We start from the raw sequence: 17,799 nt of genomic DNA on the forward strand, positions 1-17,799 counted from the left end.
TTTAACAAAGTTTTTACCAGTTTTTCACCGGTAAAAACATAATGAGGTCAGAAGATGTGCAGTTCCACCAGGTGCTTGCTAATTGCTGTTGGCTAGTCTGAAGGGGCCTGAGGGGGAGAGCTGCTCTGTAATAAGGAAGCTTGGAAACTGCAGCTCAGAGGAGGAGTTTTGTCCTCCACTGAGCTGAACGCAGCCATTCAGCTGCGTTTTGCACAGTAAACAGAGTCTACACAGGTGGACTCTGTTTACTGACTTTTCTTAGTAAGAGATAGAAAAGCATGTCTTCTTGTCATTCCACCTCATGCACCACTTTGTGTTGATGTATCACCTACAATCCCAATGCATACATTTAAGTTTGTAACAGGGTCAAGAGGTGCAAATATATTTGCAAGGCATCTGATTTTTTTCATATGTGGGTCCAAATGTGGGTCAAATGAAAACACAAAACATTATTAGTTCTCTGTAGAAATGATTTAAATTCTGCAATTTAATCTCATTTGCCTTGGATTCATACACTGTGACTGACTGACAGAGGAACCTGCTGCTTCCCCATTGGCCCTCCCTCCTCTCAACATTTTGCATCAGTGGAGACAAATTAAAGCGATTCCAGGTCAGCGAAACACTGCTTTGTGTCCTCATTTCATTCTCTCTGAAATGCCACCACACATAGCCTCAATCCCCCAACCTGGACTGCAGTTGGGATTCATTGCTGTGCAGCAGGAGAGCCAGTGAGCTAACGGCGCTATCCTGCCAAATCACCAGCCCACATACTCACGCAAGGAAACAGAGAGGAGGAGAGAGATCTCAACGGCTGTTGTGTAACCAGCAACCGAAGATTAAGGGGAAAAGGAGAGAGGCTTCACTGATGGTGTATAGATGGTGTATAGAAGTCTAATCCAGATTAGCTCAGATTATGGTTTGCACCCAAACTGTGACTTTTGCTGGATCACGGTTCATTAATGACAGCGGTCGACTAATATGGATTTTTAGAGGTTGGTGGAAATTAATAAGAATGCACGATTATATGGGGGAATTTTTCTTTAAAAAGTATGAGCATTCATCTTCAGTTTATGAGCTGAAATCCATTCTTTCCCTCCCAGATATGTCAAATGTCAAATTTATTTACATAGCACTTTTAAAAACAGGTTTAAAACTGCACCAAACTGCTGTGGATATTGTACTTCTCTCTCACACTCAAAAATATTTGCTTTGGTTCAGTGCTTAGACTTAATGGCTCTTCAGGAAATAGCTTCTGAGTTCTGCAATTCCCAGTTTAAAATCCTCAATAAAGATACAAACCTAAACAAGACAGTGAGTTTTCACAGTTTCTTCTTTGAATGGAGAGGCAGCTCTGCCTGGCAATAGCTTCAGACAACGGAGTGACTTTAACACCACTGCTAACCTGAGTACCAGTCGACCTGAAGAACATTTCCAGACTTAAAGCTCAGACAACAGACTACAACAGCTTCAGTTATTACAACTAAAAACTAGCGATCAGGCCTGAAATCTGGGTGTAGTGATGGACTCAGATCTGAACCTTCAGAGTCACCAGAAGAACATTTCTAGAATTAGAGGACTAATCACTCAGCAAGATCTAGAAAAACTCATCCATTGTCAGGACCCTGGGTTGTTGGGTTGGGTTTAGCTTTTCATCTTTATCATTACGTTTTAGTTTTCTTTAGGTTAACCCTTAATGGTCATTTTAGTTTTATTTTTTGAGGTTATTTATTGTGGTTACAATGATCTTGTTATTGCTCTCATTATTTCAGTCTCCCTGTGGTGTTTCTAGTTATGTTTATTTCTTAGTTATTTCATCACTCCAGGTTCTGTTATTCTTACATGTCTGAGTCTAGGTATACCTTTCTTTAGTGGTTCCAGTTGAGTTATTTATTTGTTAGTCCTTCTAGCTCAGCCACAGTTCGCAAGTCTGTAATTGTCACTACCCTTGTTACCCTCCCTGGATAACCCGATGACTCGTTTCTCCAGTTTGCTTTGTACCCTGGATTTTTTCTTTCTGTAAGCTGATTTTCTTCATTAAAGAATCCACAATATCCTACACCTGTTGCTATTGGGTCCACTTCTACACACGTTATGACATCCATGTTTTTATCTTTAGTCACACTGATTACTGCAACAGTATGTTCGCATGTTTGCTTAAAAAAAAAAGTCAATCCTCCAGCTGCAGCTGATCCAGAACGCTGCTGCTGGTGTTCTAACCAAAACCAGGAAGATAGAGCACATCACTCCAGTTCTAAAGTCCTTCCACTGAGAGAATAGTTAGTTTATAAATCACTGAACAGCTTAGCACCACAATACATTAAAGATCTGCTGTTATATCAACCTTCCAGACCTCTCTGGTCTTCTGGTTCTGCTCTGCATCCAGAATCACGGAGAAGCAGCATTGAAATCTGGAACAATTTTCCCGAAAACTGCAAAATAGCCCAAACACTGAGTTCCTTTAACTCAAGGATTTGATGGAATACTATTGATTATTTTTGATGGTGTCTTTTGACAGAATGTAACGCTGGTTTGCTTGTTTCTCAATTGGTGACTATCATGTTTTAGTGGCGTGATTTGATGATTCTGATGATGGCATTTGACAAAATGTGATGTTTATAGCTTTCTTTCACAATTGGTGACTCTGTGACATTTTATGATGCAAAGTATTTTGATCTCTAAAGAGAACTGAGCAGAGTGAACTGAGCCCGGGTTTCAGTCACAGTCAGAGGAAGTTTGAGCACGAGCAGCAGGATCCAAAAAGGGGCTGAATATGCTTGAGCAAGAGGCATTTAAGTTTTGTGGGAGAGAAATTGAACACCTGAGAGTGAAAATAAGGAATCTTGTTCTCAGATTAAAATGTGTTCTTAGATTCTGAAAAGAGAGTTCAGATGCTCTGAAACGTTTGCTTAATGAAATTTGGCCCCCGTTTTGATTTATCTTATACCCTTGCAGAACATCTGCTGATGTATCATAAGTGTTAAAGGAAAACACACATTTTACCATCTATAGTGAGAAAAACTCAGCATTGTTCTGCTTACATAAGTGATGACCAGATGTTTGCTTCTGGCATCGCCTCCGTTTTTGTCTTCATCACACAAAGTCTGAATGTCTACAGCTGTTTGAGACAATGTACACCAAAATCTGGGAAACTCATCATAAAAACTAAATCCAGAAATTTACTGACGGAATAAAAAGCACAAATCAGTTAATTCTAGAAAAGTTCCCTCACTCCTGACACGTCCTCCAATGTTTCAGGAAGTCTGGGTTTATGAAACATTTACAGCCTGATCATGCATAATTTACCTCCAGAAGATGGTGTTTTTTTTGTTTTTTTTAATGGGAACACTTTCTAGTGTTTTGTGTAGGTAGCATGGGCTACAGACAGTTCGTGCAAAGTGGAGGTGCTGGTTCTGTGCGCTGAAACCCAAAGAGAAATCCAAGAGGAAAAGCTGCTGCAGAGTCTTAAACAAAAGGAAAAGGGGGGATTTTAAAACACGTCTAAATGTAAAAGCAGGGTGTATTTTAAGTTACGTTTGCTATGAAAACCCAGCCAAAAGCTTCAGGGGTATTTTAAAGCCAGTAATGGTAACTTGAGCTGCCTCTGTCTGCGTGGTGCTCTGCTCTGTGCAGACAGGGTGAATGGCAGCAGCAGCTACCATGGAGGCAGCATGTGCCTGTCACTGGAACAAACTTTACTTTCTCAAACGTTATTGTGATAAACAATAATATTGTCGTTTTGAGACCAGTTTCAAGTAATATGGTGGCAATGGCATAATAATGCAGGAGCACATTCTAAAAGATCAATAAACAGTCATTTCTAATTAACATGTAACACTGGAACTAGAAGATATTTTCAATATTCCAAACAAATGAAACAACCAAACCAACAAATAAAATGGACAATGAAGTTTCTATGAGCAAAACTGTCCTTGAAAAAAAGGGTCTAGTAGAGATAATCCAGTCTTTGATTTAAAAAAAGACACAAGAAAAACAAAATCATCCAAATAGTAATTATTGCACTTATTTTAGACTTAAACTTACTTTATTGTCACACACAACGGTGACTTTGGCAATGAAATGCCGCTGCTTGGCTACCGGAGTACACAGAATAATATGTGTGTATGAATCAAATCAGATGCAATGACAGGCAATATGGGAGGTTATCACACCCTCTGAATTCTGCTCAGCAAACCTCAATCACAGCTGCTTTATTTTACGACATGTGTGTCCATCTGTCCAAACTGTGTGCGTGCATGTGTGTACTAAATGGAGGCGTACAGTATTCCCATCTCCTTTTACTACAGAGATGGACATTAAATTAGTGGTGGCTGCATATCCACTGAACGTCCCTGTGGCTTTTAGAGCACTGTAAATGTCACATAAATACAAATAAGCAGTGACCTATTTAAATGGATTTCAGAGGTCTTCTTCATCTTTAGGATGTGGAGGAGACAGGAAGCACTGGCAACATGGTGACCCTATGAAGTTTTTACGTTTCTCGTGGACTCATGTTAAGGTCGCTGCAGATGGAGTAAGTGGCAAAGTCTGTTCATCAGGAATTACTTCACGTCAAAATGGACACAGAGACATATCAAAGAAGAAACAATGTCTGTCATTTAGTCCCTGCGAACAGCACTGATGAAGAGTATGTGTTAACAGACCTGCAGAGCAGGGGAGTGCGATTAGATAAGGACTGCAACTAACAATATTTTACTAATTGATTATTTTATTCATTATTCTGACGATTAATTGAATGAAGAATTGGCACATTCTGCAGATTTTTAGTTTAACCACTTTTTTATACAGTATTAGAAATACATTAAAACATGCAAATAAACAAATAATTCAGTATATTTTTTAAATAAAAAAAACATTGCTATGATGAAATAACAGCGTTCATTTAGTGAATGCTTCATCATCAGTAAAGGATGCATCTGCAGGTAAAAAGTCCTTCAACCTGTGAAAAGCTCAGCTGTTTTTCCTCGTCTTAACATCATCAGCAGAGTGAAGGACTGATGTGGTGACTCATTTTTGGATTTACTGATTAATAATTAGATAGCAATAGGTGACTAATAAGAGATTTATTTGCAGAATTTAAACCAGGTGAAGCTAAAACTGCCACCAGATTAGCTGTGGGTAGAACACATTTACAGACAATAAGTATTTTGTTTCTTTTATGCAAAATGTTTATATTTTTAAACAGTTTGGTGTTAATTACTGCTTTGATTATGTTCTCTCTGAAAATGACCATTTTTTGGGGTATGTATATTCAGTTAACAATTAATCACTTACTATAATAGTTGACGATAATTTCGGTAATCGATTAATCCAATTAATGGCTTCAGCCCTAGATTGGATGTGGAGATGCATGCTACCACCAGATGGCCCTTGCCCTGCCCACCAGGCTGCCTGCCCCCTCCGAGAAGATCACAGCATGTAGTAACTGTAGTGTTCTACAGTGAATGTCGTTCATTTTATTAGCCTAAATGAGGGCAGATTGTGAGCCATTTCTGTTCCTACGCGGCTGCTTCTGTTTTATTACAAAATCAATGGTTCCACCAAACACCCGGGCCAGGGAGTAAAAATGTGCTTTTAAACGAGATTTACAAGCAAGCACTGATGGAAAGTGTCTGATTTGTAGAGACAAACCGATCCATCGCGTCGAAGCAAAATCGCTTTCCCCCTCCGGATTTACAGCCAACCTCAACAGCAGATACTTTTATTATAGCTTAGCCTCACAGATTACAGATATCCGGTCAGAACTACTCTAAGACCCGAGATGTCTGGGTGTTAACTGCATCTTTGTCAAACTTGACCTTCTTGACGACTGAGTCTAGCTATCAAAAAAACAATGAAACAGAGCAGACATCTTCACCGCTGTTGCTTCACATTCTTTCACTCAGCTCTCACACTCCTCCTCTGCCATGCAGAAACAGCTGGCTGTCTGGAGCTACTGGAGTTAATCCTTCCAGGACAGCTATGACATTTGGCACACACACAGGCTAAATCAGACACACACACACACAAACACAAACACACATTCCTGTGTTTATTCCCAATGTGCTTGACCGTAGTATTTGCAACATGCTGCAGGTCAATACCAGCAGAGGTAAACTGCTGAATCTGCAGAAAATCAACCAGCCTGTCGCTGGTTTTAAACCACCTTCGAACAGTTTAGACATCTTTTTGACCGTTTTATATCTTCTGTGATCATTCATCTGCTTCACTGGACTCTGGAAACACCTGAGCGCCTGTCTGTGTTATGTTCCCATAGTGACAAGTGTCATCCAACCAGGGTGTGTCCAAGGCTCAATGCTGGCTGGTATGTGTGCCTGTGTGTGCGCATACACTTTGCATACTTCATAGAAACGGCACACTGGAGCTTTGCAGGGCAACTTGGTCAACTCTAAATCATCTCCACCTGTGGGCGAGTATAAATACACCCCTAGAAATAGAGTCAGAGCCAAAATAAGAGGAGAATTAGGGGACAGGAAGACGACAAAGCAAAAACACCGCAGGGGGATTAAGACTTAGGAGGCCAGTATTAACCCAGAGGAGACAGTTCACACTAACGACAGGACAAAACAAAAAAATCTGTTAAATACTGTGGGTCACCAACTGTCCCCAGGTGATTATTAATGTAGGTTTTAAACATTTCCATGAAAAATAATGATTTGAAGACAAAAATGAGACGGAGCTTTTCAACAGCAATCTCTCCACTTGTTTCTCTTCCAAAGGAAACTTTGTTAGAGTTCCAGGAGTCACGGTTTCTGAAATACCGGGACGCTGTGCAGTCACGTTCAATAAATTAGAATATGGATCTCCTGCATGGTGTAGCGGTAGAGTGAGCGCCGCATATACAGTCCTGGGTTCAATTCCAGACCCTGAGACCTGAGACCTTTTCTGCGTGCCTTCCCCACCTTCTCTCTCCACACACTTTATGTCAGGGTACTATCAATAAAGGCCACTAGTGGTGATTTTTTTATTTAAATACCCAGATGAGTCTCATTTGTTTAAAAATATCTTTTGAAAATGCCATTGACTGTAAATGGGAAATCACTGAGATTAAGAGACATTAAAGTGTTAGTCTTTCTCTACTGAATCTATATTGTGCGTTTCATTTGGTGATGGAGTCAGTGAGATAAATGAGCCGTTCAATAATATTCTGATTTACTGAATGGGACATTGTAAATAAAAATCTAATGCTCTTTGCTAAAAACAGACCATTTTTTTTGCAAAGGATCCTTGATCAGAATAATACGACAAATCAACCCAGAAATGGTTCACCAGACACAAACCTTACCCTAAACCTAACTGTTACCAGTACACACTTAACCCTAAGCCTAATCTAAACTCAGTTCACACCTTAGTCCCAAACCTAACCCACAACTTCAAAAACAGCACTTTTTCTTTAGCTGTCATAAGGGGCAGTCATCCTCACAATGTAGTATTTGTTGAAAAAATGGGCCTTGCAAGGTGAGACATGCTAAAACACACACACACACACACACACACACACACACGAGTGTCAATAAATTTGCCTGGTGGCTAGATATTTTAAACCTAAATAATAAACCATTTAAAGTGTATTAAGCTGTTGTCCAGTAGGTGTTTAATTGGAAGCGAAGCGTCTCAGAGCCTGAACTGAACTGGGAGCAGAATAGGAACATGAACGCCTCAACATCCAGATGAAAGCCGTCTTGCTGCAGCCTCGGGGCTTTAATGCCTCAGCCTGTACAGGACGGAGCAGTGATGGAGTAAAAATAGGTCAGAATTCTGCTTTACAGGGGCTTATGGAGGGAGGCAGATGATGATGATGATGATGATGATGATGGGATGCAATAAAGCATAAATGATAATCTCATCCGGTGCGATCAGATGCTGGTAGGCAGCCCGGTTTCTTAGCCATGGCAACCGGAATCCCTTCTTCCCTGGGAAACGGGGTCGGGGGCAGGGTGAGGGCGTTTCAACGCCTGGCCGGCAGCAACGTTACCAGATAAAAGCTGATAAATGGCGGGTTGGAGCTCAGTGATCTCAGCCTGGCTGCTTGCTTGGTAAAAGTGTTGAAGTGGACGCAGCTAGCTCCGTTGCTAGGCTCAACTGACAGCCTAGCGACGGCTGAAACTTTGTTGTCCCGAACGGTAACCCGACACTGCTCAGGCCCCCCAACAGGTGACGACCCGACGGCTGCCGTGTCTTTATTTATACCGCGGTGTGGCCCGTTTCAACCAAGTGTGCTGTTGGAGGCTCCCCCTGACTCACCTCGATCCATTTCTGCGCCTCCAGGCAGGCTGGCTCGGGATGGCTCGGCTCGGGACCGGCCATCAGTAGGGGGTGCGTTGGGAATTCGCGGATGTTGTGAAGTCTCTCCCGTTTTGTCCTCCACGCTCCGCGCGCAGCCTATGGAGTCACGTAGCCCCCTCGCGCTCCAACTGCGTCGCCCTCAAAAAGAAGATGAGGCAGAAGAAGAAGACGCTTCTGGCGACGCTGCAATACGAACCAGGCGCTAAAAATATCGATTCCTTGCCGTGGGAGGCTGACTCCTCTCTTCTGCTGCTGCTGCCGCCGCCGAGCTTCAGGAGAAGGCGTGAACGCGCGGGCAGGAATCTCTTGGTGGAGGAGGGGGGAGGGGGGGTGAGGTCGAGAGAGGCAGGAAAGACAGAGGAGAGAGAGAGGGGATGGAGGGCGCTGCAGAAGATGTCCCGCTATATTACAGTTCAGATAGTTCATCTAGTGGCGGCTGCTTGGTGTGTTTCAATTACTTTTAATCGTTATTTAAAAATAAAAATAAAAAAGAAAGAAAAACTTACAATGTGTGTGTGTTTTTTTTTTTTTTTTTTTTACATATTTGTTAAACTGTCATAATGTCGTGACAGTATAATATCAGACAGATAATCTGAAAAAAAACCCCAACTATCTCATCCACCTTCTTCTTCCTGTGATCCTACTGCCATCTGCAGAAATGCACTGCTCGGTTAAAAGCAACCAATCAGAGGCAGGAGGACGGTCTAAGTGCTGTCATTCACCCTCATGTATGTAGTGGAGCTAAATATTTTCACAGATTATCCATCTTATATTGTCATATGACCATTTTAAGAAGTATGTCAAAAAAACATGTTTCATCAGTTACCTTCTGCATCTTTAAGCTGTGCTTTGGATACATAAAGTTTATGTATTTAGTGTGACAAAATGTGGAAAGTTTTAAAGGGTTTGAGAACAATAGCAAAAATTAATTTGGCAAATGAATATGCATGCTTTTAGACTGTCGGGAGGGTGGAACATGTAGAAAGACTCATCAGGTTTCAGGACCTTGTTGATTTAGGCAAAAAAGCTTCTTCTTCTTCCAATGAAGCCCTCAAAATGTTCAAAACTGTTTCACAGTTTAGCTCAAAGAAAATATTTTTGATTTAAAATGAAAAGGTTACAGGTTGTGACGACATTACAAAAATGAATGGGAAGAGTTTTCAGTCAACATGAGCTTAGAACATTCAGAAAACTTTGGCCAATCTCCAAACATTTTTTGAGCAGTTTATGAGCTTAAAAACAAAATAAAACAACCACAACAACAGAGGGTATGAAATATGTCAATTTGTAATTTGTTAGGGGGGAAAAAAATGATAACAGTTGTGATTTTACCTAAAATCATGCTTCTGGCGACGTTGCAATACAAACCAGGCGCTAAAAATAAGCTTGTATGCAAGCTTTATACAAGTCCAGTAAGAGTGTCAACATTTTCTCTAATTTGGTGTTAAGGCTCTCGGTGCAGAGCTGTGCCTTTAAGACACCAGCTGGTGTCATTCATGTCTTAATTTAGCCACTTAATGCTAAATAGCAGCCAAATTCTAGAACAAGCCCAAAGTAAAGAGAACCAGGCCTTGGTAGGTTTTATGAAAGAGTTTTATTTTCCTAAATTACATCATGTAATTAGAAATTTGTCATTAAAAATTTCTAGTAAAATACTAGTTTTAAAACAGGAACAGAGTAAGTAAAAAAATTCAGCATTGTCCTCTGGGATAAAGTTCATGATGCATTTACAGTGGTCATTCATGCCACACTAGATTTAGTGCTGAAGTTCAAGATCCATTTTCTTTAGGAAAGACACTTAAACTGCCTGAGTTATGTTCACAGATCCTGATTGGCTTTGGGCCTTTAATTACATCAAGCATCCAAAGGCAGGATGTGACGTGAGTTAAAGGGACAGTATTGTGTTTTCCAGCTACATAGTGTTTTATAGCACAAATTACTGTCACCTTCAGTTGTGAAAATGTAGATTTCAAATATGCTCTAATTGTACTGTAATTTATCTTTGGCTTCGGTCTCTAAGAAACTTTCCAACACTTCACATTCAGAAAGCCATCACTCCCAACATTTTTACCAGTGCTTCACCAAGTAGCTGGTATGAGCTCAGCAGATGTGGAGTTCCACCAGGTGCTTGCCAATTGCTGCAGGCTAGTCTGAAGGAGCTGAGTGGGGGAGGGCTGCTCTGAGGCAGAAGTTTGGAAACTGTAGCTCTGAGGAGGATCTTTGTCCTCAAAGGTGGTCCAAAAATACCTGAGGTCCAAAAATACCTGGCAAGAGTGTATAAGTGCAAATAAATCTTGATGTCAATTTAATGTTACAGCCTTAGATTAAAAAAAAACAATAAAAAAAACAATTAGGTTTCTGGGTGTAGTTTGCATGGGAGAATAAATTACTTAAAACAGGCATGAAAGAAACTCTAGGTATGTTTGAAGTAATGTAACAAAGATCAAAAGCCAGTTTCACAGAATACTGCCCCTTTAATTGGAACATACCCAAATATTGTAGGACAGGTAAGTTAAAGTTACCATTTGGCAAATCAAGATTTTAGGGCAGTTTCATAATTTAAATAGTTTGAAATAGTCTGGATTATTCATTAAGGCACAGAGGTGGAGTCACATTTTATGAGTTTTTAATGAGGGAAAAAAAAATCTGCAGTCATTGCAGCCTTTGGCCTACAGAGTAGAGAGTGATGAGATACATACTCCTGAGACACATACAACTTTAAATTCAGTTTTATTAAATAGCCATAGCTGAACAGCAGCAAACCATTTGAAAAGTGCATAAAGGTAAACAAATGAAAAAGTTGAAGCAGTTACCTTAAAATAGCACATCAACCAAGTCTACAAGAGCACTTTAACTACACCGTCACTTTAATGAGATGTCTGGAAAATCTGAAATTGTCCGATGCTTCTTGTTGATTCTAGAACCATTTCCACAAAGTCCATTCAAAAACATGGGGGGAAAGACTCAAGTTTCCTGAAACTGTGCCCTAAACAACTCAAGTATTGCATACTGTGAAACTAATGGAGCTGAGTTGTTAATGCCCAGTCCTTGTGAACTACAACAACTAAAGGCATGCAGAACAGGAAGTAGTTTCCACAGTTTCAATCTTGTTGGCACAAAAGGTGTTAAAGCAGTTGAAGTTTGACAGATGAACATAGAAAACTTAATGACATGCACAGGTGATGTTTCACAGATCAGTGGCATTTGTGAATAATTTTCAATAAGCTTGGAACACTGGCAAAATAAAGTTCAGAGTTTTGTGCTAATGCTAAACACGTTACAGTTGAGGGGATGAAATGTATTCTAGTGCATAGTGCCTCCAGATGTGAAAGCACAGACAACTGTGGGTCATCTCTTAACAGTTTGCGATGTAAATGCTGTAGAACAATGTCGCTTACAATTTGTTTGAGTTGGTCACAATAATTTAAGACTGACAGAGAGCCACAGCCGAGAAGCGGACTTCATCTTTCTCTCGTTCCATGAAGCTGCGGCACACTTTGGCTGCATCCTGCAGACAGAAAACTCAAAGTGGATTCTTAAATTTAAAGTGCAAAAATGATTTGATACCATTAGGATAAAATGAAAAAAAAATCTTACAATAAGGATCTTTTGAATGCTTTTCATATACTGTACTACAACTCAAGCCAGTTTATCATCAAATGAGAACAATTTATACAAAAGGTAAGTTGTTTTTTTTTTTTTTAGCTTACAGTGACAAAAGTCTCATCTTTGGTTGCTCCATGGTTCACTGGTCCGTTCATCTTCCCATCTTTGACACAGAGATCGCTCCATTATGAATCAATGTCAAAAATATGATTAGGGTAAGTGTCTACATGCTTACCAAATTCATAGAGTTGTCCGTTCACATTCACAAAGGCGATAAAGTGGAAGTTTACTTGTTCACCTTCTGGCTGCATTCGAAAAAAAAGTGTGTTGACAGTTGTTTATCTCAGAACTCCTAATACTAGTGTTAATATGCATAAGAGTAAAAGTTTCTGGTTTAAAGGTACGACTCATCAAACTGTTGCCACAGTTTATAGATGCATCTTACCCGACATTGTCCCTCTCTTGCAACCTCATTGTGAGCCTCACAGATTACCTAGAGGAAGAGATTTGGCAGGTTGTGTCAATGTTAATAATTCAGCCTATAGCTCCCCCTGTGGCAGAAAGAAAACTGGCAGCTAATCATGCAAGACTGACGATTTGCTTTGGATTATTTTGGGTTCATGTAAAAAAAAAAAAAAAAAAAAAGTTCTATTTATTGAAAAACAGACTGACATGTTACAAAGCGTTTCTCTTTAGTCTGTACATTACCTTGTTTCCCTCCAGATGTTTGGAACGCTCATCTGGAGACATGCCAGCCGTCTCATCTAGAAAGGTCTTCAGGACTGAGCCGTTCTCTAAACACATTTGTCAAGTCAGCAAAGCGGTCGGTTCAAGCACAGTCAGCCATCTCTACATTGTAGCTGATCTGCTCCGAGACAGGCGATTGTCTGTTTCTCCAATATGAATATTTCATAAGTTTACAATTGACTACGCCTGGAAAACCCAAACAGACAAATGAGAAGTTCAACCATGGACAGTTTTGTAGCAATACTTTGGAGATTAAAATATGATATCAGGGTTTCCCCCAGGAAACACGGTAAGCCTGGTGGGAGGGCAGTCCACCATGGTTAATTTTTAATTGGCATAAAATTAAGTTATGCCACAAAAATTTGGAGGTGCATGATCAGACATTTGGAAATAGAGAGACCAAAAGGCTGGTGCAGCACAACTGATGCTCACCCCCCCCAAAGCCCGAATCAATTTGTAAACTATAAACCTAGCTTAATCCGTCTTTATCACCGATTTATAAAAACAATATATAAAAATGTTTAGCCTGGTGGGGTCGCTAGTAAAGCCTGGTGACACACCAGGCTTATAATACACTGGGGAAACACCAATTGAGATTTGGTTTTGTAAAAAACAAAACAAAAAAATAACCACATTTTGCACAAAAGTGACATGTACACATGTTCTAGATGTTTTAGTGACCACCCCCCCCAAAAAAGTGAAATGATTTACTTTGATTATTCTAGTACTGTCAGATCCTGCTTGGATTAGGTTTTTCAAGTTTTGGCATTTTGCAGCCCTGTCAAGGGAAACACATTTCCTATTAAATAGCATTTCAAAATTTGAAAGTGTTCAAGCTTCATGCTTGTGTAAAATCCAGGAGAAAAGTCACATTTGTCTGCTTGAAATAGAGTTGTAATATTACAACACTGGGTCTTACAGGGTTGAAGTATTGTTTACATACAGACCAGGCCTGGGAAAAAACTCTCATGTCAAGAGCCAGCTTGTTCCTACTGTTAATCAAGACTCAACTTGTAGATGCAAAGCACCAATCACCTCAAATTACACTCGTTTTACTTTTATCCTAACTACAAAAAAAAAAAAAAGATTAACCTTTACCACTACAAAATATGTAAAGGTTTTTATTGCTGCACTCACCGAAAGTCATTTTGGCCTTATTGTTGGCAATGGCGTGCACCAGGGCGATTGTGCCACAGGAATTAGAGGCCACCTGCTTCAGGAAGTAGACGTCAGAACCTCCTGAAATCTTGTTCGCCTGCTGGGTCCTGAACGCCTCATGCTGCCATGCACAGATACAGTTAGTCTGATTTCATCTGCAGCCAACAACAGTTGGTGATGAACATTCATAGTTTCACTGAATGAAAATGAGGCCGTCCATTCTATATCTGGGAGGCATTTCAAGTTTGTACAACAAAGCTGTTTATCAAGAGAAATCTGAAAGTTGAACATTTCTGCAGGAAACAAATGACGGGCAAATTTCCGCCAGTTGTTCATAATACAAGTCCAAGCTACACTGCTTACAAAACCTCCCCAAAACTAGTCAAAGGCTTAAAAATAATTTTCACAATAGTTACAAAAAGGAACCAGGAGCTCTGACACTACCTTTTAGTTCACGTTTTAGACCCATCTGAAAACAAACCCATGCTTTTAACTCGGGGAAAATGTAGCTTCCTTTTTTAAGGGTTTAAACATTTTGTCAACTTTGATACAGTCGTTTTAGAAAGGGTTGCTTACATATCCACATAGTCGTTGAGATGACTTGAAAGTGATTTAAACCCCTTCTAAAAAATAATCTGAATGCTCCAACCTCCGCTTAGCAGTGAAACAACCAGGGTTCAGTTTTCTAAAGTCTTCAGATAAGAAAGTCTGACTAATGAGTTTGACACAGAATCCGATCTGCTGGACGTCCAGAGTAAAGCTGAAATTAGCCGTCATGCCGGCGTAATTCAAACAAAATGAGCAAAAACAATTACTCAGAACACATGCCATCATCATACATTCTTTCCCTAGTGGTAGTAACCTCCTCAGCATGTCAGTGTTCTTCTTAGGCCTCTAATGAGCCATCATTTGATGCAGGTGTGCTAAACCAGGGAGAGAACTAGAACATGCAGGACGCCGGCACCCCTGCTGTACATGGACTCACTTTTCAGTTCACCAACATTTTTTGTACCAAAATCCTTTATTCTGGAACAAACTTCCAGAAAACTGCAAATGCCTGAAATACTGAGTTTCTTTAAATCAAGACTAAAAACCCAAAAGTTGCTTTGGAGAATTTAACATTTGATGTTTGTTGATTTTAAGATTTGACAAAATGGAATGTCTGATGTGTTGGCTTTGATGATGCATTTGATTTTTTAAATGTTTTTATGATTTAAAGCATTTCGAACTGCCATGTTGCTGAAATGTACTACGAAAATAAACTGGACAGTTTGACTTTATTGGTGGTTTGCAATGCCTCAACTTTGTGAGAAACGGCATTTTGAATCTCCATTAGCGCCATAGAACGCCTTACAGATTCCTTGAAATACATCATTTGTATTGAATTGATGAGGTTAAATTTTATTACTATAATCATCTGATCAGAGAGATTGGCCTTTAATAGCCTACAAATCAATCTGGACACAAGACATCTGCTGATTCACTTCCTGACCATCAGTCGACTCCCAGCATGTCAGACCGAGTCTTCAGATTCTTACCCCTCTCTCTCTCCCTGCCTGCCTGCCCAGCCATCCCACCTAAACAGCCCCCCAGCCTTCCAGCTCGCCATGAATTACCTGTTGCGTCAGGGGGAAGAGCAGCATCAGGGCACAGGATGGCTTCGGGACGGCGGTTAGCTGCTCACCCTCCAGACCCAAAATATCCACGAAACGCCAGCGTCCACTCACACCGAGCTTGCGCATAATCTGAAACACGCAAAAGTCGTCCATTAAGAGCGAGCAGCTTCACACCTGGAAGCAAACGAGAGCGATATGGCGACAGAGGCGACTGGAAGATGCTAGGTCGGGGTCCAGACCACACCCTGCAGCCCAGACAGGAAGGATGCTGTCGCCCTTTAATACCCCACACACTCACACGCTTCCACCGCTCGTTGCTTACAAGAATGTATTAAAATACGCCACAATAATGAGTCAACTTTATATTCCGCCATCAGAAACCTGTCGGTACTCTGTTTTCAGTGCAACAGTCCTGACTTAAGAGTTGCTGTGAAACTTACCTGACGGTTGGATTTAACGGTTACCAACTGTCGCCATTATTGATTCTAACGTTTAATACCAACCTTGTTCAGCATCTGAAATAAAAATGAAAAGAATATTAAAATTCACGGTTCTTGTTGAAGAACAGTTAAAGTATCGATGGAGCAGCCGTTTTTCCCCACCTCGGGGTTGATTTCCATCGCAGTCCACTCCATGGTCGGAAGGTTTGGCAGTGACTCAGCAGATAAACCGTTAGACTAGAAAACTTCACTCTGATTTCAGACCTTGCAGCGCGAGCGAGCGACGCACGCGACCTTTATAGCCCGGATCAAACCATTCGCCAGCAGACGTCGGGGGGTCTTTCTGAAAGAATAACCGTTGGTGTGCGCATTTATAATTAAAAATCAGTTAAGTGCAAATAGCTAGCTTTGTTTACCATTCTTCTAAACAAAATAAGATCCAAAAAACAAGTTTCACTGTTGTGGAAAATAATTAGATGAAAGAAAGATGCTGCCTCTTTTTCCCCCCAGAATACAGTGGTTGAATCTGTTTCTGGAAACAAAGGTGTGACGTATTGATCGCTTCAGGGTTTATGTCAGAGCCCAACTTCTCATCTGCTTAATGAATTCAATTTTATTTGTTATTCTCTCAACGCGAGTATATTACTGTCCGTGGCTGCATATTGTCGGTTTGTAAATAAAGCTTTTTTTAATTATTATTTTTTTAAAGTTTCATATCTGCTTCAGATTTAAAAGATACGACTTGGAAGAAGGTTCAAGAAAGAGGGGAATGGCTGTAATTTCAAACAAATTCAGCTGGAATCAATCAATCAGTCTATCTATCTGCTACAATAAATAAAACAGTTGAAATAATACAAATAAGAGCCTTAAAATATAGATTAAATATTAAAAGTAATAACTTTATATATAAATACAAATGTACATGCATTATATATATATATATACATAAGACACTTTAGGACAAAAATATTTCATAAAGTAACAACGCAAGAAATATCTGAACTACATATTTTTTGTTAACTATCGACTGTCTGCATCTTCTTTAAATGAGTCAGCTACTTTTTTCACTTTCGCTGGTTCGCAACTCTGTCCGCTAGATGGGGCTGTAACCAAGTATGAATCAAGTTTGAACAGTGACCTTACCTACCTGAAACAATAGCATTTTTTTTTTCCAATTTGAACTCTTAATTTGTAGTTCTTTGCTTACTGCCTAATGAGAACATAGTGCTTACCCAACATGTTCATTATTGTAATTTGTTTGATACTTACCTGTTATTTTCACTATTTTTATCTGACAAAGTATTATCATAAATCTAGGGAGAGTGTATGTTTATTTTAACTGTACATATTTCCATGTCAGATGATAACTACATTGAGCAGTTTATGGCTCTTCTGTCCTCACTTGCACACATGACCAATGAACAAACAATATACACCCGGAGAACAGACCTCAACTATTCACCAAAGGTTAGTGATACACCATGAAATTAGGGTATATTTAAAATGCTCTATGACCTTTCCAGATAAACTTAACATGACCTGCTCTAAACTTTGAATGCACATGTCCAACTTTTCAGTGTTTTGGTACGTTTTGCACAACTCGTTGTTCTCTAGCAAGTCCAGACCTAAATCCTATTTAGAATGTGTGAACACATACTCTTCAGGCATGTGCCTTTTTGTTTATATGGTGACATATCAGTGGGAGGAGGATTTTTGGCATACCAGTCCACAAGGCTCCACAGTGTTTCCCTTAACAATGCCAGTCAGCATAGTTTGTTTCCATGGTGATATTCTTAATTGACAAGAGTCTGGTTTTGTTTCCTCATAACAGCACCTGAATGCGATTTAGTTTTGAGCTGAACATCATGTTGGACTTTTATGTGACCTATTTTATACCCTGTATTGATGCCCTCCAGTGTCTGTATTAA

General features: G+C 40.0%; 2 protein-coding genes across 6 annotated transcripts in view; both read right to left on the bottom strand.

Moving 5' to 3' along the window:
- LOC114144545 (LIM and calponin homology domains-containing protein 1-like) overlaps positions 1-8,616 on the bottom strand; it is a 33,547-nt gene extending 24,931 nt beyond the window's left edge. For 4 of the 5 annotated variants that reach the window (XM_028017486.1, XM_028017487.1, XM_028017485.1 and 1 more), the window contains exon 1: positions 8,263-8,616. In XM_028017486.1, the coding sequence (XP_027873287.1) occupies positions 8,263-8,325 (63 nt within the window). In that variant the 5' untranslated portion in view covers positions 8,326-8,616. The remainder of the gene's footprint in view (positions 1-8,262) is intronic. The other variant, XM_028017488.1, reaches the window with a different exon arrangement.
- Positions 8,617-11,017: 2,401 nt separating this feature from the next.
- uchl1 (ubiquitin carboxyl-terminal esterase L1 (ubiquitin thiolesterase)) lies at positions 11,018-16,179 on the bottom strand. The gene is made up of 9 exons (XM_028018929.1): positions 16,034-16,179; positions 15,935-15,946; positions 15,432-15,560; positions 13,795-13,936; positions 12,619-12,704; positions 12,356-12,403; positions 12,146-12,215; positions 12,015-12,073; positions 11,018-11,812 (listed from the first exon to the last, which is right to left on the bottom strand). Exons 1-9 carry the CDS (start codon positions 16,064-16,066, stop codon positions 11,729-11,731), a joined length of 663 nt encoding a protein of 220 aa, XP_027874730.1. The 5' UTR covers positions 16,067-16,179; the 3' UTR covers positions 11,018-11,728.
- Between the last annotated feature and the right edge of the window lie 1,620 nt (positions 16,180-17,799).

This window comes from Xiphophorus couchianus, chromosome 5, assembly GCF_001444195.1.
Source record: "Xiphophorus couchianus chromosome 5, X_couchianus-1.0, whole genome shotgun sequence".
Lineage (NCBI taxonomy): Eukaryota > Metazoa > Chordata > Actinopteri > Cyprinodontiformes > Poeciliidae > Xiphophorus > Xiphophorus couchianus.